General features: G+C 39.2%; 1 protein-coding gene across 3 annotated transcripts in view; it reads right to left on the bottom strand.

The window, feature by feature from the left end:
* Nucleotides 1–25,034, bottom strand: part of MYO1B (myosin IB) — a 107,365-nt gene that overhangs the window by 37,045 nt on the left and 45,286 nt on the right. For all 3 annotated transcript variants that reach the window (XM_053982159.1, XM_053982160.1, XM_053982161.1), the window contains exons 4-13: nucleotides 22,289–22,383; nucleotides 19,216–19,320; nucleotides 16,188–16,234; nucleotides 13,445–13,508; nucleotides 5,096–5,194; nucleotides 4,633–4,736; nucleotides 3,610–3,757; nucleotides 2,827–2,945; nucleotides 2,014–2,100; nucleotides 1,628–1,693 (exon numbers count right to left, since the gene is read on the bottom strand). In XM_053982159.1, coding sequence (XP_053838134.1) covers nucleotides 1,628–1,693; nucleotides 2,014–2,100; nucleotides 2,827–2,945; nucleotides 3,610–3,757; nucleotides 4,633–4,736; nucleotides 5,096–5,194; nucleotides 13,445–13,508; nucleotides 16,188–16,234; nucleotides 19,216–19,320; nucleotides 22,289–22,383 — 934 coding nt within the window. The remainder of the gene's footprint in view (nucleotides 1–1,627; nucleotides 1,694–2,013; nucleotides 2,101–2,826; nucleotides 2,946–3,609; nucleotides 3,758–4,632; nucleotides 4,737–5,095; nucleotides 5,195–13,444; nucleotides 13,509–16,187; nucleotides 16,235–19,215; nucleotides 19,321–22,288; nucleotides 22,384–25,034) is intronic.

Here is a 25,034-nt window from a genome sequence, read left to right as displayed (position 1 = left end):
ATTGATTAGTTGCTTTAATATAATTACATTTAAACAATAATTCAGTTATTTCTGTGATGCTGAACCAGGCTGCTTGGCTCCTCTTCTCACCATAGGTCTCAACTCATGAGAGAGAGTCACACCTTGTGTGAATGTACTGATGAATTTGGTCCTCAAGTCACAAAGCAAAACCTTCCCCAGCTTTTCCAGGAAAACCAACACTCAGCATTTAAAGGAGTGAACAATAACTGCCCCCATTATTTTAAAGCTTTTGAGTTTGCAGCTTTTGAGAAAGCTACACTGTAATCCAGCATGACAGCTAAGTGAAAAGAGCCCTGTTTTTTTCATTTTTCTCCTGCACTCAGCCACTTACTTATGACCTTCTAAGATGCTGAATGTAGAAAAGATGAAAATTGCACATGAGAAACAGCCTTGTCTCTGGAACACCATCCCACAAACACAATCCTTCAGCTGGCTCATGTGCTGGTGCACGCTTCTGTCTCCCACCTCCCTGTGCAGGTCCAACCTCACCACACACAGGGGAGCTAGAAAAACCAAGTCCTGCCTGAGGATGTCAGCAGCACCATTCCAGTGCCAGCTTCCTAAAAGCTACTCAAGGACCAGTTCCCAAGAGATCTGGCACCAAGATCCCCGTTCAGCCACCTGACCTCCAGCACGATATTTTCACAAATATGCTCTTGTGTCTAATGCAAACAACACAGCCTCGCTCAGCAAGACCTCGAGGCAACTCTCAGCTTTCCTTTTCCTCTTCAGAGGTACTCTGATTTGCACATAGTTGGATGTTTTGCTTCTGAAATGGAACTTACACCACCTTCACGTGAACAATTGCTCTTTTCTGGATCATTCCCATTTTCCACACAGCTTAAACATCCTCCCCAGATTTCTAAGAGGGATGTAGAGAAGTGGGTCAGCATTTTTCTACTGATTTTTTTTCTCCTCAGATGAGTTTCTAAGTTTAAACACATACAGATTCCAACCAAGATCTAGAAATCTCTTAACAAAAACTGTCAGAACAAGATTTATGGAAAATGCCCTGTCCCTGGTGCTCTCTAACCCAATTGAAAACTCCTCATTGATTGTTTTGTTTGAAAATACCAAGAGTCTAAAAATACTATTGTAAACAAACAGCTGTGAGCCACAGATCTCTAGCTAGGAAAAGGTACAGAGTATTTACTTAAGTGAATTGAGATGAAATGCAATGTAAGTCCTTGTTTAATTTTGACAGGAAAAAAATGTATAGTTTTTGTTGGGTGGTTGTTTCTTTTTTTCCCCTCTCAGGATACACAGCTTGTTCAAAGACATCCACAAAATGCCTCAGGGCAGAAGTGACAGTGCTAGAGTTTCTCCTATGCTCAGAATGTATGCCACAACAAAATATATTTAGTTTATCCATCATAAATATTAATTGATCTGTGGTGTAAAAACACAAGTACAACTTTCATAGTTTTTTGTTTCAATTGCCAGACATGTTAAGACATCTCCCTTTGGCTTACCCTTCTAGTGGTTTTTTTTGTCAGGCATGACACACTTGAGTCAAATTACATATATTCTGATTATGAATTCATGAATTCTGTTAAGCTTTAATAACAGCTGTCTCACTAAATAGTTACCATTATAAAGGTCTTACCTCAAAAATTTCAAAGCCATAGATGTCCAGCACCCCCATTACCTTCTTTCTCACTTTTGTTTGTGCCTTAAAGAAAAATAAACACTGAGTCAGTCATCTGTACATTGCATACTTGGGACTCAAGAAAATGAATGTATCTCATAAGTAGGCTGTCAAATACTGTAAAACTAAAATGTTACATATGGTTTCCCAAAATACACTTAATGCGAATATTTTTACAAGCTTAAGAACCGAGCAGAGAGCAATTTGTCGAGCTGTGATAAGGTTATTTGTGTGTAACAGTGTACAGCCAGGAAAAATGAAATTGGCAAATACAGTTTTACTGTCCACTTTAATTTGAAGGATTTCTATTGATTTTTCTTTTTACAAGCACAAAGCAGTAATACCTTAATGCTCTCATTGATCCTGGTAACGAGCCAGGAGAACAGGCGACTGTATAAATTCTTAGCCAGAGCATCACGGGCATAATAAGCCTAAAGAGAAGAAAGAAGAAAAGTGTTATAAGTGCTGGGCTAAACCAAACATTCTCCTGCTGATGAGGTGTCCTAAAGGTGCTATAAACTGAGTAAAACCAGCTCAGGGAGCACTGGCTCTGCCTAAGTGGGCACAGGAGCTCTGCCCTCCTGGCCACGGGCTGGCTGGAAGAGCAGCCACAACCAGGGCACTCCAGCTCCCTTCCTGCTCTTCCAGCTGCTCCCTGAAGACTCACATCCCCCATCCTAATCCTAGGCAAGGGGACTTGAGCAGCTGCAGCTGGAGAAGCCACATTCCTGCTGGCCTGAGCTGATGAGACACAGGTGGCAGCCACCCTGGCTCTGCAGCATTACGGGGAGATGAATTCACACTGGCAGCAAAGGTTTTCCAGCAGCCCCGGGGCCCACAGCTCACATGGAATTACAGCAGTTGCCCTAAATGAAAACAGTCTGCCACAACACTTGCAACATGTGCTTTGTGCAGGACTGCTTGTTTTTACATTCTCTGCAGCATTTGCCTATCCCTCAGCTTTTGGAGACCAAACCAAAGCATCCAGTATCTCTTAACATTTAAAAACCACGAGCAAAAAACACACCCTACGCTTCTGATTTATTCAGTGCAGCCTTTCAGTTGTAGTTTTTATTGGGGTAGTTATGATTTAATCATGCAGAATAAAATTGCCATTTAAAATGATTCTTGCCTTTTAAATCAGGACCTCTTTTTACCTGAGCCACATTTAGTGTTGTTGAAACTTTCTCCTGTTTGGCCTCAACCGTCCGGAAGCTGAAAGCTCTCTCCAACACAGACTGGTCTATACCTGTCAATTCGCAGATTTCCTTGAGTTCTAGCAAGAAAAAGCAAAGTGTAAATACGATCAATTCTTCCTTATTATTGCTTTTTCTTCCCCAAAACTACAAGCTTTTAAGAAGTGTGGTATTTTCCCAAAATGCTCTTCAACAGAAGTGTTCCCCCTTCATACTCTCTCCCCACCACCCTGCCAAGCAAAGTTTTTAAAAATATGCACGGCACAAGGAAACAGAGCCTCTGGTTTTGAAAGCACTTCCTATCCACTCATTTTTGAGAAGAAACTTTCCCTCCATTTCTAGCAGGCTACTTTTCATAATGAAAAACTTTCAGATGAAAATGAGCTTTCAAAATACATCAGCTGCAAAAATATCACCATATGAATCTGACACTAAAGGCAGAGATACTGCAAAAGAACAAAAATCATCCATTGCAGAAAAAGCAAGCAGCTACATAAAGGCACAGAAGCATTTAACATTTTAGAACAAAGTGCTAATAGAGTGGGAAAAAAGGGGAAAATAATTTTTGGAATTTCAAACAGAATGATTGAAATTGCACAGAATGTAGCCCATAGTTGCCTGAGGGTGAGCTCTGGAAACAATCTAATTCATATGTAAGGATATTGAATGTCTGCAGAAATGACAAAATTAATAACAATTTCAGACAAATTAGTGGCTTTCTTCCCATCACTAATCTCATCTTACCATTTTTGTCTTTGATTTTACTTTCATCTAGGCCATTTGCACGAGATTCAGGCTTAAATTCGATATTTCCCAATTTCAGAACGGCTGCCACTACTTCAAAAACTGACTGTGTTTCATGATCCATAAACCCAACAATCTGCATTGCATTCTGGAAAGGGGACAAATAAAATTATGAGATAAAAGCACCTACATTTAAACAGATCATTCTTGAAAAATTCACCATTTATTTGCATTAATCACAAAGGGTTTATGAACACTTCTGTTACTAAAAGTACCTATAACTCCTATGCTAAGATGATAAGTAAGTTTTATAATACACAGGAGGTGTGAAAATGGAGCTGGCATTCAGTCCAGTCCACTTCTAGGACTCATTCAGAATTTGGGTTTCTGAAACACTGTACTTTTTTTAGCCACTTAATTTAGTTTGTAACCCAACCCAATTTTTCCCACTCAAATGAACAGGTCCTCCTGTCTTCTCACACCAGTCACTTCTAGAATCCATATCTGCATACACTGAGTAACAAGGTCCTGTATTCATCTTGTCCCCGAGTACAACCAAGCAAAAACAGGACAGCAAATCATCTTGAGAATCAATCATCCCAGCCCTCTTTTTCTTTCAACTTGTCAGCATCACCTGGTCCCTGAGGCTCAGTCACTGCTGTCCTAAGCCACTACAAAATATAACTTTTCCCAGGATCTGACCAAGTCATCTGGGCTTTTTTTTTTTCCCTTCTTTTGTTTTCTTTTTGGTTTGGGGGAGTTTTGTTGGGTTTTTTTTATTTTATTTTTCTTCTTTGGATTTTTTTTGTCCTTTTTGTACTCCCATAAGAATACTCCAGAAACTTGATCCTATTTCCTAGTTGTATCTATGTTTCCCTGTGCACACATGCTCTATTCCAGCATGAAGAGTGCCAGCACTCAGGAAAGGTGGCCCTCCCAGCCCAGCCCTGCATGAACAGACAGACCATAAGAAAGAACCCTGCATTGGTGTTGAGTGCACAGCCAGCCCCTGCTCCTTCTTACCCTGACTGTTCTGAAGTTTGAAGCATCATCCACTCCATTCACTGTGGCAGAATCAAGGCCCAGGTAGTTGTATCTGCTGAAGTCCTTCTCCAGCTTGAGTTTGCCTAATAAATCAAATAAAAATGTCATTAGTAATAGCATTCTTGTTAGTAGCAATTTTATCCCAGAATCAGCACTGTCAGGAATAGGTTGTTATTATTGGATTTTCTTCAAGGATCTTTTAATTATTAGCCTTCTGAATAAAAACAGGTTTCCAAATTTGTTTTTAATACATTGCTAAGCCAATTCTGACTCAGGTATCTGGATAACATCAAAGCATATGTGGACTTCACGTATTACCAATGATACCACCATTAATTTGAAAAATAAATATCACATTTCCCACAAAAGATGATGTGCACAGAATAGCACTCTAAATATAAAGAAAACTCATATCTGAACAAAGCACAAGGGCAACACTTACAGAGAAATTCTTCTGATGCACCAGACAGGATCTGATAGAAAATGTGGAAGTTTCTTTCACCCCTTGGCTGCTTAACAACACGAGACTTCTCTAGCAGATCTAAACAAACAAACCAACAAAAATCTCACAGGTCAGGGATAGACTGCTGGAGCAAAACCCTTTAAAATGAATATAACCCTCCATCATTTTCTATTTCATTGCTTTACATCACCATACCAGAAGAGGGTCGGTATGAAACTTATCATAGTATATCATCTCTAATATTTCTTTGAGCTAGGGGCAAGCCCAGTGTCCTGGTAAAGGCTGCAGTCTATGAGCTGCAAAGAGAAGTCAGGTCAGGGAAGCAATATGCTCAAAAGATGTTCACTGATTTACAGTACCACCACAAAATCAGGATTTGGTGAGGATGACTCTATGGGTGAAAGTTTGAAGAGGCAAAATGTTACCAGGCTGAGTGCATGAAAGATGGGTAAATGAAAAGGAGAGACCAAATAAAGAAAGCATTTAACCTGAATAATCATGCAGCACTTTGTGACCCTCAGATGTGTCACACTGTGAAATAATTCCCAGTGGGGCTGACAGAAGTTCCATCCTGATATACTCAAAGTGAAATGGGAAAGCAGCACTTTGAGAAGCATCACTGCACTGATGGAGTAGCTTGACAGGAAGACTGCCCTCAGTGACAGACACATTTCTAAGCCTTGCCCACCAGGGCAGGAATCCAGGCAGGCAGCATAAGCAGACTGACTCCTAACACCTTGCAACCACTTCAGACTCAATATCATATTTACCACAGAGGTGACAATTCAAAGGTTGCTCAGCCTGCACTGCAGTGTAAGGCTGTGGTTCACAGCACCCCAGAAGAAGAAAGAGGAATGCAGTAAGGGAACATCTGGACAGGTATCAGTGAGACCTACTGGTTTTGTACAAAACATGTTTTTTTCTTCTTTTCTCACTAGCACAACTACATTTTTCCAGATAGCAGACACAATTCCCATGTGTTTCTCTTAAACTACATATATTCAGTGATATGGAGACAGAGACATTCAATGCCTCATTCCAAGCATACAGCAAAGGAGTTCCCCCTGCACCTACCATGACACACCCCCACATCTCCTGTGACTGAGGGCTAAATTCCCTCTAAGCCTGTGCAAGAAGAAAACCCCCAAAGGGAACTGTCGCTCTTCAGAACATCCACAGTGAGATGAGATTTCACAAAGGCAGGACACAGGAAACACCAAGTCATTACGTGGGGCTGTTAAACCCTTCCCCTGGCTGGAATATCTGAGGTGTGTTCTACCACACCTTTTCTGAGACTCCCATTCCTGCTGAAACTGAGCCTGTTCAGTTTCAGCAATCTGAAGTTAGAGGGGGTGCTCAGGCCAGCAACCTTTGTGCTGCAACCCCCTCGCCCCAGTCCCACCACAGAGGAGCAACTGGGGAGCCCCTGGCACATCAAGGCTCAGCCTGAGGGGGGTGGATCTGCCCCAGGGTTCCCTCCATGAACAGAGGAGTGCAATAGATGTATTTCTATTTCTGGGGGCTACAGGCAGTGATGGTGCCTGTGCTGCCCACTGCAATTACCTAATTACCTCCCTTCTCATGGAATGGGAAATAAAGACCCTCCTGAAGGGTCTAAAGTAACTTCAACCCACAAATTACACAAGTCTTCAGAATCCCTCCTCCACCTAAACTACAGCGAGTCAGGTTCAAAAATTACTTTCTGCTCCCATAATTAGCCAGTGACAACGATGACAAAATTCAGACAGTATTTATTAATCTTCTGATTGCCTAATAGCAGGACAAATTTCAAGTATTTACTGGCTGAGAGAGGCTGATCCCCCATCCAAGTGTTAATACATGGCCTGGGAAAGGCAAGGTGAGCAGCAGGCAATTCAGAGCTGTGCTGGCTGTGAAGGTTCTCCAGGCAAGTGTTGGAACAGATCACAGCCAAATTTAATCTCAAAAAAATAAACAACTTCAGCTCCCACAGTGGCTACACACACTTCAGGAAATGGCTGTATTCTCAAGGGATATTGAAGCAATGTGGTTTGGCTTATTTGGGTTTAAAAATATTCTGCCCATAAATTTACTCAAATGCTGTCATAAAAGCCCAGCTACACATCCTAGCAAAATATTTTATGTAAGCCTTCTAATTACATGCATGCCTTCAGCAGATTTAAAAAACAGGTTCCTGAATGTATTTAAAATTAGTTATGTTCAGGAGGATAATTGGTTTTTTCACCAGTTTATCTTATTTATATATTTTTAGGAGCAACAAGGTTAACCAATTCACATTCAGTTTTCACAAGCCCTAATGTTCCATATTCTGTCAGCCTTCACAACTGAGGAAGAAAGCAGTCACTGTCAGAAAATCAGGTATTTTCCTTAACAAAGCAGCTGCTGTCAATTCTTTTTCAAATCTGTGTTCATTGGGTTCTTTTTTTTCCTTTTCTTTCTGTTCACATGCAGACTGAAATCTTGTAGGACAGATCCAGACCATCTGCCCACTTCTTCAGAAAACTTCTTCCCTCTGTTTGCCCAAATTAGCATTTTAATAAAGCGACCACATATATTTTTCTTGATGCAACCACTGCACTGCCAGTAACTGTTGTGTTAACTCCCACCCAATTGCCAGTTCTGTGGATCAAACACTCCAAAGAGAAAAGACAAAGCTGCACCTCAGACTGCTGCACGTGGCCCCTCGGTGATTGTGTTGACAGTGGAATGTGTGGACAGATGGTGCTCATCTATGTGAAAATCCACAGAAGCAAAACCCCCCAAACTCTCTCTACATTACATTTTGTTACATGGTCAATGTGAATTATGTGAAGGGACTATACAGAATTATCAGGAGAGCACATACAGAACTTCATATGGTGTGTTTATGGGTTAGTGTTATTTCTGCATTATCTTACAGTGCTTCTGCTTCAACAGGAACATTTAACTTGTTGCACGCACCAAAACAAAAAAAAATTAAAATTGAAAAATTAATTTGCCTTGGCAAAGTTTAACCTTGGAAACATTGCTGTCTGAATACCAATCAATTTAGATAATTCAAAATCCAGCTACAGGCCTCAGGTTCAGAAGATTTTTTTTATTTGTTATTCCTAGATATCACTGTTTAAATGTAAGAGATCTGTGTAAGTACCCTGCTAAATAATTTGACTTAATATAAAAGAAAGAAAGAAAAAATATTCTGAATACTTCTGCAAACTCTAATGCAGCACAACTTCATATAATTTTTTTTAGTTACTTGACCCATGAACTCAAGTGATGCAGAAAAATTTAGGGTATTTGTATTTCTCTAAATATACTAGAAATCAAATCAACATTCAAGAAAGGAGCAAATAAACAGTAAAACCAAAAAATGACACTACCTTGGTACATTCTGAATCATCCAGAAGAAGTTTATTTTAGTCATAGTGTCTTCAGCTGGCCATGACCAAGGAGCCTTTTAGCTGCTCAACTGAAGTTACAGAACATGTTCTAGTCACAGCAGCTTATTTCTACAGCCTCATTACATTTTCTAGTTTCCTACCTTGATTATCTAGCTGTCATCAAAAAAAGTCACTGATTAAGAAGTTTCTCATGAACTAATCTCTATTATTGCCACCAAGTTCATAGTAATGTTCTCTTGGATAAACTGATCCATTAATTGTGTCAGTCAAAAACTACTAAATGGGCAGCATGTGCATTGACAATGACTGCAAAGATCATTTTAAGTGTTAAATCCTCATTGCTCAAGTGATGAACACTTTTTAAAAATGAGCTAATCAAAATGTTTAATATAGTTTGCAGCTTGTTTTCTCAAACTCTTCCTAGTTTAGGCAAAACCATTGCCTAAATGGTGGCAAACATGCTAAGAGGAACACCAAGGGGGATGTTGCAACAAGTGAAGATTTAAAACAAAAACAAGAAGAAAATCAACAAGATTCCCATAGTGTCCAATTGTCCAGTTTGTGCAATATTTCCCTAAGCAAAGGAGCTTTCCATCAGCAATCACAGCTCAGGCTCTAGATTGCTCAGTAAGTGGGTAATTACTTCTGACTTTTAAAATGAACAAACAAGTTGTTAAAAAAGAATAAGTTGCAGAGTTATCACTTTGCTAGTTTAAAAAAAAAAAAAGTAGTTGCCTTGGAAAAACATCATTGATTTCTTTCATGCTGTTGTTGGAAAAGATGGAAAAACAGGGCCCTTTCTGAATCTCTTGTTATTTGGACTCTAAAGACATTTTGCTGGTTAAAAATGGCTTTTCCAGATCAGGCATTGCATATCCTTCACTTCCCAACCTGCACCAATGTTGTCTCTTAGTTAATCATTATATCACTGAAGGGCTCAGGCAGATTAGTAAAGATCAGCGAATGCTAAAAGCCAGGTATTTTTCAACAGAAAATTCCAGGTAAGACATGAAAATTTAAGACTTACAAAAACTATGGGAAAGATATTGTAAGATCCATGCTTTTCAAAAGGTCTAAACTATTGTGAAAGTGAAACATTTTGAGCTGTACTGTGCAAAACCCCTTCAGCCATTAAATTTAGTGCACACAAAACCAGTCACAAAACTAATGAACCAAGTGTGCACACAAACACTGCCTTAAGTACAAAACAGATGCAGCATCTGTGGACAGTCATATTTCAGAGCTGAATAAAGCTATTGCAATTAGCACCTATTACTTCAAAACCAAACATACCTATTTTTATGTAAGATGTCTTATTGTGTAATTCCAGGTGGAAAAGAAACTACCATTCGCCTCTCTCTCATCCTTACTAACAACGTAGTTATAATAAATGAAAAACTAAGAATAATATTGATCTTGTCCGTAATTTATTTCCACAATATAACACCCAGCTGAAAGCAACACTCCAACACTGCCTTTACTCCTAAGTGCTCTGGAATAAAAGCCCTCTGAGTGCATAAGTGCTGACAAGACTGCAACAGCAGCAATTGTAAACAGCCTGCAGGAGGGCAGAAAGAGCAGAGAGAGAAAATGTAAATGCCATTTACCTGTTTGCAGGTGCCATTTAAAGCAGCAACACACCTTTAAGCAGGGACTGATGTTTGCTGCTAAACAGTGATGGGATGCTTACAGTCCCAGGTGGCAACACAGCAAGGGTTTTGTGTTTAGCAATGCCCACAGGAGTGGTCTGGATTTCCTAACCCCACGCACATGAAACAGGTCACCTGTGAATGGATGGGCTGGCTGGCACCAGGACTGAGCACCTTCCATGGGCTCCAGCATCTCCCACCCATTAGGAAAACAAGCTGGGATCTTCACAGAAAGCTAACAAAAAGGCAGGACTAACAATTCAGGCTTACAGCACCCCTCAGTCGGCCTTCCTCACCCTCCTACTCACCCACTGGTGGTGGATCACACAAATGCAAAACTTGCTGCCTTGTAGTCCAAAGCGAAACAATTCCTGACTGAAGTAAAATACTTAAAAGTTTGCATAAATCACATTAATTTTAAATTTTCCATTCCCAATTTCTTTTCATGACTGTTCACGACAATGTAACAGTATATCAATTTCCTTGGAAACCAGCACGGTTGGAAGATCTGAGCTGCCATACACGAAATGAGACTGCACAGATTTTTACACTGTTCAAACACAACAGTATCTTCACTTTGCATACATACCAGTCCTGAATTTATAGATGCCACAAATCCCTTCCATTTCATTATTTCCATTCTGATTTTACTCAGAAGATTTACCCTTCTGTTTACGGCACATGAAATGTTTCGGATCTGTCAGCTGGGCATTCCCACTGGCTACAAAGTGGGCAGGCAGACCAGCAGTGTGCAATGGCATGATAATTTCACCCTCTAACTCCATCCTGTGAAAGGTTCACTCCCAGGCTACCCCCTCTAATTAAGAAGCAGGAGCTGATTGAAGGGCACCAGGAGAATGGCCCGAGGGCAGGTCACAGCAGCATCAGCCACTCCTTGAAGGGTCATCCAGGCAGAGTGACCAGCCTTCCACAGAGCTTCACAGCATTCCAGAGCAGGGCAGAACAGCCATTCCAAGAGAGACCTTTCAGCCTAATGGGTCTCTGCTAATCCACACCAGTCTGACAGAATTAGTAGCTTATCTTGGTGACCATCCTTGCCACCAAAATAACCCAGATGTTCTCCGTGCCTGCTCCCTGCCGCTCACACTATGAAATACATCTTCAGGCTGTGTCACAAAAAGCCAACTGCCTTAACTGATGTTTGGAAATTAAGCTGGCCAGAAACAACTCTTAAAGTTTAACTAAAGCATTATGATATCATCCTCACGTCATATTAATACCAAACCAACAGACTGACAGAAATCAAAGAATATTTATGAATATTTTCATAATCATACTTTCCCTTTTAAGGATGGGAAACTTCAGCACTACTCGACTTCATGTTTGATGAATTATGAAGACAAATCCTGATTTTTGACTTAAACCAGAGTAAATTCTGAGGGTTGTAAAAGAATTTAGGCCCCCAATATCTTCAGAATGATGATGATGCCTCACAGAAAAAGAAATGTTTGTGTTGCAATGCAATGCTACAGACATGTGGAAAGATCTAAGGCAGCACAACCAACTTGCTTTGAAAATGCAGAGAATTTAAAATCTCTTTTAAAGGGAGGTGGATGGAGTACCAAATTTTGCAAACACTTAGTCAAAGATGAGATATATTAACATGCTGCTACAGGAACTCAGTATTTGCCTGTGACATACCCTGCCAAGGATGAGGCATTTCCGAGTTCAACAAGTAACATCATTTCCGCAGCAGGGCTTACACATCAGGTCTTTATTCTTAAATTGAAATTAATCTCCTTGCTATTAGATATTTATTACACATGACAAGACAGAAAGAATGCCTAAAACAGGCATATTTTAGATGGATCCAAAAATATGTCTGCCCTTTGATACATATGTCATCACATCATTACAATTATATGTAATGTTATAATTACACCATGCAGAGACTTATGGGGCAGATAAACTACAGAGCAACTATTTGGATTGCCTTTTGATATGACACAATATTTTAATTACATGACTCAGTGCAGTATTTTCAAAGACAGACTGTTAAATGTCCACTCTTACAAAGCAGGGCTCATTTTTATGTATATATTTTGAATGAATGTGAAATAAAAAGAAAGATAGCAGCCTTTTACACCTTGTTCACATTTAATTATTATGAATATATTATGTTTGGCCTCTAATTTTGTTAACTGCCAAATGTCAAAGCTAATAGATAGCCATAAACACTTATATAGTGACTAATTTGAGTTTCAAGATCTACTCTGTCACAAAAATTAGGCTCTTCAGGCACAGTTCCAAAAGGTGATCTGGTTGAGAAAAAATGTCTGCCCCCTGAAAAAAGCCAAAACCTACATTTATGTGCAAAATCCCTCATAGTGCTTTTAAAATGTTTATGTTATATATGGAGAGCACAGTTCACCTTGGGTGAGTCTCATTATTTCACAACCAGTAAAATGCCAGTGGTGTCAAAAGTCACATCTTTAGAAGCAGCAATGAATTTGGCCGAGTAGAATGAGAGGTCAAGGCTGGGTCAGTGACACCTAGCATAGTCACTCACTGCCCTCTTCCTCCCCTTTTAAAAATAAGAAAACCAAACAAATATGCCTTTATATAGCACCGAGGAGGAATTTATTTTAAAAGCTGCACTTAAACCCTCAAAAGAAAAGCAAGTCAAAGCATTCTGGGCTGCCATTCAGTTCCCAGCCTTTTTCTTCCCAACATGTTGAGAGTTGGTCAGAATTTCTGAATTGCTACAGGTGTCATAAAACAAGCTCCAAGGCCACCTTTGCCTCCCTGAACTCAACAGCTGTACATCCCCTCTCATTACAAACCTTTTCCTACACTTTGAGGTGTATAAATGTGCACAGACAGCTTTGGTTCCAAGCAAACATATTCATCTCATGGTGATCTCCAGCACACTCTGTATCACCCCTGCAAATTACAAGACAGCATCTGCCATAAATGACCCATCAAACCTAGCAACACATCTGATTCCAGGGATTCAAGAAGAAAAAGACCCTCAGATATCCATATGCATCTGCCACCAGCTTCAGAGACAATATACAGACTCACACACATCACTCAGTACCTTTGAAACAACACAGTAAATTCAATATTCATGCTTACTTCTTCAAGTCTGTTTTCACTTCCTCTAAGGTACATTATTGAGCACCACAACAGCAATAAAATTAAAAAGCAGAATTTATCACATGATGGAGAGATTCTATTAGACTAGCACAGGTGATCTTTTCAATAATTTAACCATCTTCCTTTCTACAGAAAACATTTTGATCTGTGAATATGCTGATACCAAAAGTAATACTCACAGTTGCTTATAACTCCCCCAAGTGGGTCACCCTTGAAATCAAACTCAATATCCATGTATTTTCCCTGTGAAAGCAAAAGATTTTAAGATTATAATTTCTGTTTAAGAAAAACTGCTCAAGACATTAAATTAGTTGGTTGAAAGGTTAGAAGAGTGATCTAACAATCTCCTGTCAGATTTTTGCAAAACAGAAAATCAAATTCAAATCTTCTAAGACATTATCACAGCCATGGATTTTTATGGAAACAGCTTTAATCGGGTCTATAAAGCAACCCAGTAACTTGCTGGGTTTCTAAGGGTTCTGTGAAGAAAACGCACATTATACGAACTTCCACTGGAGTGCCAAGAACACCAAACAATCCCTGCAGCCATTTAGGTAGGGCCATGCTTATTTACTGAAGGATGCAGGAAGAAATTATCTTGCAGGAAGAAATTTTCTCCTTCTCTCCCTGGGAGCTCTGGGAGCGTGAAGCAAGGCAGCTGAAGGAGAGCCGCCGAGTCTGGCCCCGAGCAGCGGCTGGCAGCGAGCGCCGCTCGTGATCGCGGGACGTTGTCCCCGAGCATGTGCCTGCCTTGTAAAAGTGATGGATTTTTCCCGCTGAACTCTTTCCCTTGGAACTCAGGAGACCAGAGGCAACAATTAACGGGCTGTCACCACACAAGCGTTTTCAATCCCAGCCACGCTGGCGCAGTGCGTTTCCTTGACTTCTGCTTGACTTTTCCACATCACAGAAGATCACTCTGGTCTTTGGATCGTTTTAATTTCTTTGACAAGTGCTTAATGTAGTAACAGCTACATTTAACAGTGACAAAACGGACAGACTGTGCAGAAAAGGCGACAGCAGTGCTGCTCGCATTGGCAAGGGAGTTTAGAAAGATAAAAGCTGCTGGTAATAATTCAGCCAAATTCCACCCTCTGGCACACACTTAACAGAGGACACTGCTCACTGTGAGGAGGGTAAGGCACTGAAATGGGCTGCCCAGAGAAGCAGGCCAGGTTCAGGGCCGGGATGGACAGGGCTCTGAGCAGCCTGGTCCAGTGGAAGGTGTCCCTGCCCATGGCAGGGGGTTGGAATGAGATGGTCTTTAAGGTCCCTTCCAACCCGAACCTAAGATTCTAGGACAAAACAATACATTGAAAAGCCTTGTGTTTATACTTCCTTATTCCCTGCATTCAGGAAGAGATAGGGGTTTGCTTATTTTTCTATTTTACTTTTTATTACAGAACATAAAAAAACAAGCACTTTACACTGACTCACTCAAAGAAACATACTAATTTACTGGGTATTTCATCAAGATTGGCTTGACTCTACTTAAACTCTATTTTCCTTTTTTTACTGTATTGTTCAAGGGTAATTCTGAGTTGATTCAAATTTCAGAGATAAAAAAAATTAAATCAGATCATTAAATTTTCATTTCCCAAGGACTGGGACAGCTGGGTGTTTCCAAAAGTATTTTTAGCTTAGTGTTTATAAGCAAGGACTTGAAAGGCAAAATAGTTGTTAGTTCCACTTTGTCCTGGAAGGACTTCTGGGCTGTCTGCTCATCATTTCTGCAGTGTCATGTCTGATAATTGCAGTCTTCCTAGTCTTTCTATTAAAAAAAAAAAGAAATTAAAAATCTCTACAGGTGCCCCAAATTTTGGCCCTAGCCTTGTGACGAAGACCCCTTGCTCTGCTCACAATCAGAGGCAATGAGCTGCAGAAGGAGCCTTCACAGATATGGAACATCATCAGCTCTTGAGAATTAGAAGGGAAGGGGAGGAAATCTCCCAAGTGGAAAAAAAAAGCTCCTCTCCAATCTCACAATGTCCAGCACTTCTATCCATTTCCTTCAACTCACAACACACCATTCTCCCAGTGTATCAATTTTCCTTCTGTTGTCAACTTCACACATGTCACAATATTGCTTTTCTGGACACAAGTGAGCAAGTAACAGAATTGTATTCTGCTTTCTGATTTTAGCAGGAGAAACTATGATAAGTACTCACACTTCTGAACCTCTCAACTCTAGCATCAACTTCTCTGGTTTTTCAACTGTCAATTCTGATAATTTCTCATTCCGTTTCATGTCCAAAAAAGGTTGAATTCAACCAGTTGATTATAAAGAATTTAAGCAAAATAACATTACAAATGTTCATATTAAAACTGAAGTTGCAAACACATTTTGAAATGTTACAGAAAGCAAATGGGAACCTAAAGTAGTAATTTTAACCAAAAAAAAAAAAAATAAAATACATATGAATGGAAAACAAGATCACATGGAAAGATCTACTTGCTAAGCAGACCAGTTGCTGGACACATGGTCTCTGACATTAAAGCCACCAGTACTAGAAAATTAAAGAATCCAGCTGCACTGTAATTCTGTTTTCATCCGGTCACAGGCAGCCACATCCTAACTTTGTTTCTCTTATTTAGCCTTTGCTTTGATATTCAATTGAACTCTATGCCCATATCAGAAACCAACAAGATTTCTGGCAAGGAGGTGAAACATCTTTGAAGAGGCATCACTAATGGTGCCCTACTAACACACTGGGGAAGGAGAACATGCTCCCATGTAAAAAATTAAATACTGATTGTTGCTGAAGGTGTTTACCTTCTTCTAACAGTCCTCAGACAGCTACAAGAAAGCTCCCCAAATTATTCCTTCCCTCTTTATGGATGCCTTGCTGGCTGATACGTGGTAAAACACAAATAGCCAACAGCACAGCATGCTCCTCAAAAAGGACTGTAGAAAATACTTACAAATCTAGAGGAGTTGTCATTCCGCACAGTTTTGGCATTTCCAAAAGCTGGAGAAAGAGAAAAACAAATACAACAAGCAAATCTATCAGTAAAAAACATTTAAATTCTAAAATACCTAGATCTGCTTATATATTTAAAGGAATTACAGACTTCTGAGAAACAATGCCCTGTTCATTGTATGGGCATCAGACCCTGGGGACAGAGTGTGACAGACATGATCACAAATTCCAAAAACCTACAGAAGTCCAAAGAAGCTTTGTCTCAACACTTTCCTTGTTTAAAAAAGCTGAAGAAAAATATACAAGAGGAAATGGTTCCAAAACAAAACTGTACCCATATTAAGCATATATCTTTGGGGTTTGAATCAACAAATTCATAATTTTATTACTCAAATAACTTTAAATACAGGAAATACTTCTTCCTTTTCATTTCAGAGAAAGAAAAGAATCCTAGTTCCCAGAATACATTAAAACCTGGAGGCCAGAAGTGAGGAAATTACAGAATGACACTTTAAAATTGTTTGCATAGAACAGTTTAATCAATGCTTTGAAATGGATTTATTTACATCATTTCAATTCATTAATCCTACCTCAAGCTGAATATTATTCAGCTGAAATCAGCCAACTTTACAATGAAAATTTGTCTTCAGCTTAACCTAAACTAACTTTCTGAATAGCTTGGTTTAAATTTCTTTAGCTCAATTTTTATGACAATGAAAATTGTCTGAGAAAGGACTTCCCAGAGCTACATTCAGATGGACAGCCACCATCTTAGAGCATGGGCAGAAGAAAAAAAACTCAGACTGGAAGACAATTCAAGCTCTCAAACTCCCACATTGTCCAAGCACATGGAGTCAAACAGAAGTGTCCCCTCCATCATTAGGTACAGCACTCCTACTTCCAGCAGGAGACTTTATTTATCCCAGTATTTATTTACATAGCATATATATACTGGAAGGTCAAGTCAATGTTTTTTGGACAGAAATAAATACATGCCTTTAGGCTTCCACAAACTTGCATGAGTAGATTTATTCTTGACCAAAGAACTAGAGCCAAAATGAAAAGTTTGTTGATCCTAAAGGCCAGGATAAGTGAAAGAATTGTTTTTAAATCTTTATGCCCTGCTATAAATCATCTTTTCAACAACCAAATCTCTGAGCTGCATTTCTTAAACACTGTGCTGAACAGTAAAGTCATTTATAACTGCATGGAGTCAAGCACAAATGTTCCATTATAAAGCATGAGGCACATTCCTTGGTTTTCCCTAAAGTTCATTGTTTCTAAAAGTTAATTTACAGTAGCAACTGTAGTTTAATAAAAATAATCCCATAAGATAAATTATGCATATGTAACACTTATGTCATTTTCTTGCACTGCAGTTTGACTGAAACAAAACTACATAACCAAAGAAAAATAAATCTAACCACAAATGCTTAATTTCTTTCTAAAACCTATATAAGCAGCCAGGTTTGTTCAATTTTTATTCCTTATGGAATAACCCAGTGTCCGACCTTCCAAAAAAGCTAAAGAGGGATTACCAGCACAACAAGTAGAACAAATAGTACCTTCAAATGATAAGGCTATCATCATTTATCATCATAAAATGATAAGGCAATCTTCAGTAAGCTTAGCTGATTCCTCTTGCATTAAAACAAAGCTTCACAAACCAACAAGAAATCAAACTCATTTGGCAGTCCCTGGGGAACAATCTAGCTCTGGCAAAAAAAAGCCTCAGTACCCACCATGCCGTTTCTGTCTATCTCTGAAATCTGCTTCCAGAACAGTGATAACACAACACAGCCCTTCTCTGTGAACCCAAAACAATGGAGGGTTGCAATCCCCCCCATTCAGCTTTAAGGGGAACACAGCTGATCATCAAAGAAAGGCTTATCCAGCACTTCTATTATTCTTAAATGTCATCATTTCATCCTTTCTTTACAAGTCTTTGCTTACAATTTCTGTTTTGTGTACAAAGACCATGCTTTAACCATCCATTTCCCCACTGCTCTCTGCCCAACTTCTTGCATTCCCTTTCATTTTATCTATTTTTTTTAATTTTTTCCCTCTGTTTTCACTTGCAGAGTCCTTATCCCCTATAGGCTCCAATTCATCACATATAAACAAGGCAATAAACATAATGTTGACATTCAGCAGTCTTTACAAATGCCACATATGATCTGGCCATAATGCAAAATTATCTTTTGATAACTGACTTTGTCTCAGCACCACAACAGCTTTGAGAATTCTGGGTAAGACTCAGCCAGGAATTGACACAATAGATCTAAATAAGTCAATGCCAACCAAGAAACTTCTGAAGGCAATTATTAGACAATGGGACAGAACTGCAAGCTTTGAGGATCATATATCCTACCTCCAGGGGAAAAAAAAAAAAAAAAAAAAAAAAAAAAAGAGGAGATCCTGTTCTGGCAGCCAACATCTTTAAATTAAAATTACTAATTAAAAAAATAAAAGACTTTCATGGGAGAGCAGGAATGGCAGTTGTCAGGAAGAACAGGCCAACAGTCACCAGACCCAAGAAACAAGTTTCAGGCATGCATATGGATTGGCTTAGTTTTTTTCTAAGATCCATTTCTTCACCCTTTTTTTTCCTCCCTAAAAGAGAAATAATGTCTTACAGAGCTTGTTTGTTTACTAGAGACTATAATAATATGATTTGGAAGGAAATGAATCAGAGGGACTGAAGTCAAGTCTTTTGATACAGACAAGCATCATCAAGGCAGGGTTAAGAAAGGGTAAGCCCCTCTGAGAGCAGCAGCAGGAGGCTGGGAAGTATGACCTAACTTCCTGAGCTCTTCCTTCATGAGGGAAACCATTTTCTTCTCAGAAGAAGAAAAGAAAGCCTACACACCACTGAAGAAAATCCTGCAGATGTATTCACATAAAGCATCTCCTATGGTTTTGGACACCAAATAACAATGAAACATCATCAGAGTTTTCCAAACCAGCTCAGCTGGAACACCAGTGCACACACAAGCAATATGCTGGCACATACTCAGTGAGATTCTTACCTTCCAGGACTGGATTTGACTGCAAAAGTTGTTCTTTTACTTGATTAACCTCTGCCCCTTTTCCACACACAGCAGCTACATATGACATGACAAGTTTGCTTGCCTCTGTGGGGGAGAGCCAAATAAAACAGTGATAAGCATTGGCAAAAAGGCTGTAATATGATTTTACAGACTAAATCTCCGTCACATTTTCTCAATGCCAGACAGGAACTGTGAGCACATTCATTTCAGTTTTCTCCTGCACTGTTGTACCATCTGGAAATGCAGAAGGAGCATACCCTGCTCTGAGACCCATGCCATTACATCAGCAATTCTCTCGATTTAAACACATCGAGCCTCTACCCAAGCTAAAAAAAAGCCACCACTGGATACAGCACATGACCTGCTCCTTTTTCACTTAGCCTCAGTAAGAGGCATTCTTCAAGGAAAGAACATTATCCCCTGCTGACACATTGGAAATGTTTTAATCTAGCCTGAAAAGAAACAGGCCCAGGCAGTTTCAAGACACAAAATTCAATCAGTTTATATCAGCAGATACACAACAAGTGCAAACATACAACACTTATACACATGTAATTACAACTCTAATCTACAAGGAACTGAGTAACTGCAACACCACATAACGTGCTGCAGTCCCTTCGAAAGTAAAACCAACAGAAAAAGTAAAGCATTCATTTAGACAATAAAACTAGTTTGGAGTTGCTTTTAAGGAAGTTTGGATTCTCAAAGCCGGGTTCAAATGAGCGTCAATCACCCATGATAGAAACAAGTATTAGATAATCTATCCAACCCGTCTGTTTTTGCTGGTCAGGAAAAAGCAGCTGGAAAATGATTTGGTTTATAAAGAGAGTCTGTGATGGTTCCTACGATGCATGACAATGAAATTTCAGGCAATATCGGCTGATATATAATGTAATTACTAACAGCTGGAAACCCTATCAATTCCAGACTGTGGTCATAAAAAAAAAATCATTACATTTGTAACAGATCTTCAGAGATCTGTTACAAATTTAAGTGTCTAATTTCAGGAAAGAACTGACAGATGAGACGTTATCCCTTGGATTTTGATTTTTCCTATTTAACCAAATTTGTCTGTTAGCATTATATTGCTATCTCGTATATAGAGGAAAATGAGCAAACCTGCCACACAGGAAGCAAGCAAGGAGAAAAAACTATAGGTGTGTTCAGAAGGCTCCCATCTCCTTTATTTATGCCTCAAACCCAGCTCTCATTTTTGACTCTGTTCCCTTCAGAGCTTGGAACTACCCAATTATTTAATTTGAAATATTTCCTAAAACAGTCAACATCTTTAAGCACTCAATCACTGAGAGAAACATGCACTGAAGCAGCAAAAAAGCTATTTATAATAGTTTACACACAATGACTTCAAAACAGTCTTTGAATATCAGTAAAAGAAAATAAAGGCTCTTTCTCTCATTAGGAACTCTGCTTGGCCCAAGAAAGACATAAGGAAGGGAGTTACCACCCCAATTTCAAAACATTTAAATACATCCCTTATTCTGGTGATGCACCGTGTTTTCTTGACCAATGTTACTATCAGGTAACATTAAAAACATACAGAGAAACAAAGACAAAATTGGAAGTAAATAAAAAGACTCAACTGATGACAGTTCAGTTTCAGTTCTTCCAGGGCAAAAATGTCAAATATTCTGGCCTCCAAAAATTTAAAACACTTCTATAGTGTATCTGTACAAAGAAGTTTGTTTCCTTAACTCCAGGAACTTCCTACCCTCTCCGCCCTCTATTTGGTACTTAACTTTAGAAAAAAAGGAAAAATTCATATTATTTCCCATATGGCTATAAAAATTACAGTACCCTCAAAATCAGAACCCTCAAAATCTCTATACAAATCTAAATCTACTATTTACATACAGAGAAGTTCAACAACTCAACCTCTGATTCACCTTTCAAATGAATAAAGCAATAATATGTGTGCCTCAGTTGTATGAGGTGCTTGATAATTCACAATTCGTGAGGAAATCAAGACATTAAACACCACCAGTGCAGGACTCTTTGCTAAAAGCTGAACTTCTTGACAGAACCTCAAAGAGTCATATTAATAAGAGCTTGGGTTTTTTAAACTACACTTCTGCTGAACATGTTTTCCTGTCATTGAAGTGTAAATAAGGATCATAGTACAAGACTTCAAAACCTCTCAATTGGGTGCCACTAACCTAAGAGTACTAAAGATGATGACTACACTTTATACACTTTTATATGTTTCCAAAATCTTGGAAAGCAACTTCTTGTTACCTACTTTGAGTCTTGCTCAGAATAAGCACACAAAGCCCCACATATTCTCAGATGCAAAGGAAAAAATCTCTCAAATTACTTGGAAACAGATGCATGCCTTCCTACCCGCTCTCTCTTTTGCAAATCACCTCTGTTTTAAATTGCTATCTTTGAAAATAACTGCCTTCTTTCTTTTTTAAGGTCTACCTAAAATGTACTGCAGTTATGCAATCCTCTCTTGGTTTCTAACCTTCCAGTTTAAAAACCAGTAGTCATTTTCAAGGAAATGTCAGCTTTGCCTAAGAAACTCAGTTTGGTTCTGGCACACAAACCAATCTCAGCACTGCAGCTGAGCACAGTGTGCAAAAGGCTGATAAAATTTCCAAAGTAATCAGTTACAGTTATTTCTTTTCCTTAGATAAATAGTATAATCCAGTTTTTAAAGGCATGTATTTATTGAGACACGTGGAAGTATCAAGTACAGAAAACTCAGAGCATTCAGTTTTCCATGTCTTCAAGTTTCCCACGAGGACAGCCTTGCAATACTCTGTGACAAGTCAGCGTTACTTTGGTGCAACTCTGAATACTGATGAGGACACTGTATTAACATGACATGGGACTTCAGTGTGGTGACAGTGGGAAAAAATACTATTTTATGTGAGCTCACAGCTGCAGCAACAAGTGTGGCAGCACTCACTTTCTGCAATGGCCAGGCACAAAGAATTACTGACATCTCTCAACTCTTACCAACTCAAGGTTCCCTTTGCAAGACTCTGAACAACCCTGACTGTTTTTTAATCAGATCCTAACTGCTCCTTACCTGTTTTCCCAGCTCCACTCTCTCCTGTGATAAGTATGCATTGGTCTTTGTCCTGGTCCCTTAAAGACCTGTAGGCTTCATCAGACAGAGCAAAGCTGCAAAGAAAGAAAGAGCCAATGGAGAATTAGGAAAAAAACCCCCAAACTACCAAATACTGACAATAATTACAATCTGTCCTTTGCACACCCAGGAAGAAAAAAAAAACAACAAAAACCCAAAACTCTCCAAGTGCTAATGTTCCATAAGTGGTGAAGCATTCACTTTTCAGAACACAAAGACACCCAGAAGCAAAATGGATACTTTTACTCAGAGGCTTACTTAGACCTCCTTCAGGAACAAGCAAAGATAATCCTGAAGTTTTCCTAAAGACAGCAAAGTAAAAACAAATTAACAGAATTTTAGGGAAGTGTAGCTATCTTTCTTATCAAAATGTCATATTCTCCACTGAAAAAATGTCAATGCAACATCAGGGCATGGTTTGTCTGAAGATGTCTGTAACATAAAGGAAAGAGGACAACTCTGAGCAATAATTACACCATAAGCCACAATTTCTATTCAGTGAGAAGAAATCTCACAACCTTATAAAACCATGAGGATTTTAAGCCCTTGGGTATAGCTGGACTTGTGCATAAATATGCAGAATTATTTCCCACTAACTGTGCTCTTAACCCAGTAAGTGTGATGTCACGTAGGGAACCTAGAGAATATAATAAGAACCAACAGATTTCCTGTACCAAAAATGTCTTTTCCTGGAGCTCAGAATATCATGACCCTGAAACTCCTGGGCTGCAATTTGAATCCAGATGTGCTCTGCTGCCATGCAGCAACATATACTTTGGAGAAGTGCAGATGGCTTACTTATATTTAGTTTTCTTTAGTAGTAACTTTGAGATAGAACAAAGATTTTTCTTTCAACTGCATTTTTCAATTAATGGAATGAAGTACTCTGGAAACTAAGCATTTTCCTCTTGGAAAAACTGAAATAGTATTTGAAAAATAACATAAAAACAAAATCCAAATAAAAAGGCACAAATGCATAACCCAATTAAAGAAAAAAGACGATCTCCAAACACAGCATATTTTTACACAAAATAAACAGCTGTTCAACAGACCAAGAGTTTTGTTAGATTACTGCATCTAGTAAAATATTTTGTGTTTATGTATCTCCAGAAGTGGATATTGTTTATTATTTACAGCAAACAAACCACATATGAAAAACAGAAATGAATTCTCAGGTCAACATAAGATGCAGAATCATTGCAGGTTCAATGCACTTTTTAGAAACTCGATTCTTTATTCTACAACTGTTCAGGAGCTTCACATTCAGCTGATAACAGCAAGCAGATCAAGTGTTTGTTTTGGACAACACAGCTATAGGGTGCTTTTCTTTTCACAGGCAACCACAGTTCCTTTATAGAAGAGCAAGCTCTTTGTCATGACACCAGTGATGGGAAGCAGGAACAACACAATGCAGGCAGTGACAGCCACACAGGGCCTTGTCTAGAGCCTCCTACTGCTGCAGTTTGAAAGCTTCAAATATTAAACCTACATCTACTAAAATTAGTCCATACTTATTGCTACCCCTTAGCTTCAGGATTCTCTCCCCAAAAAGTTTATGAAGAGCATGACATGTTGTCTCCAATTTGTCATCAGGTACATGTGCAACACCATTTTTTTCTACTTCCTCATCCCTCACCTGTATTAGATTCATTTCACATGTGCTTATTTGGGTTTTGGTTTTGTTTGCCTGTTTATGGTCACATCGTGTTACCAGCCCAGCAAGAGATCCAGGCAACCAAGTGAGAGCATTCTGAACGATTTGGAAAATGGGGAAATGAAACACCTCACAGCTCCTTTGCTGCTAAGCACTAACACCCTCCCCTCCCTCTCCAGGGCCTGCCAAGGATGCTCTTTGTGTCCCTCCCATCTTCTCTCCTGCAGCACATCTGCCAGCCCAGCTCCGCCACCCGCCCAAGGCTCCACCTCTCACTGCTTTTCTCCAGCCTATTTTGTCCAAGGCACTAAATTACAATTCTCCTCTCTGCACAGATGGCTGGACCATCCCCTCAACACCCGTGATCAAAGGTCATTAACTCCTTTTGATACACATCCCATCGAACTCAGAGCAGGCTGATCTCTCAAACCTTAATACTGCTGTGCTGATTGAAGCATTTGAGCTCAGTAGTTCAGCTGGAGGTGAAAATGTGTTTACAAGAGAGTAGCAGGCTGTAATGTTTTTAGCATTACAACGAAGTCACATTGTGATGTGGCCAACATGCTGGAAAACTAGCAAAAAAAAAAAAAATATTCTGCTGCTGCTGCTGAGAGACCATGACACAATTTCTGGCACCCATTTTACTGTTTGGAATCCAAACTACAGTAGCAATAACACTTTACCAGACTCTGTTAGAGGACATATTTAGGAAATTAATAATATTTGTTGAATGTTGCTGCAGACATACTTGCAATTTGAAAAGTACAACAGCACTCAGAAAAGCTTATTCCAGCACTACCTTCCTTTTTTTAAAGAAAAAATTAAAAGCAACAGGATGAAGATGAAAGAAATAAACTTCACTGAGCATTCATGGGCCACATGAGACACGCTTTAACAATAATGCTGTCATTTCCACAGGTTTGACTGAGGGAAACTGTCTTTCAGCAAGACGATAAAACTCTGAGACACTTTTCAAATTTACAGACTGGATGGCTCATTCTGTGCCTCTTGTCCTTCAAATAATCTTGGCCA

Source organism: Vidua macroura, chromosome 7 (genome assembly GCF_024509145.1).
Source record: "Vidua macroura isolate BioBank_ID:100142 chromosome 7, ASM2450914v1, whole genome shotgun sequence".
Lineage (NCBI taxonomy): Eukaryota > Metazoa > Chordata > Aves > Passeriformes > Viduidae > Vidua > Vidua macroura.
Note: the sequence above shows the minus strand (reverse complement) of the source record. Positions and strands in the feature narration are given on the sequence as shown.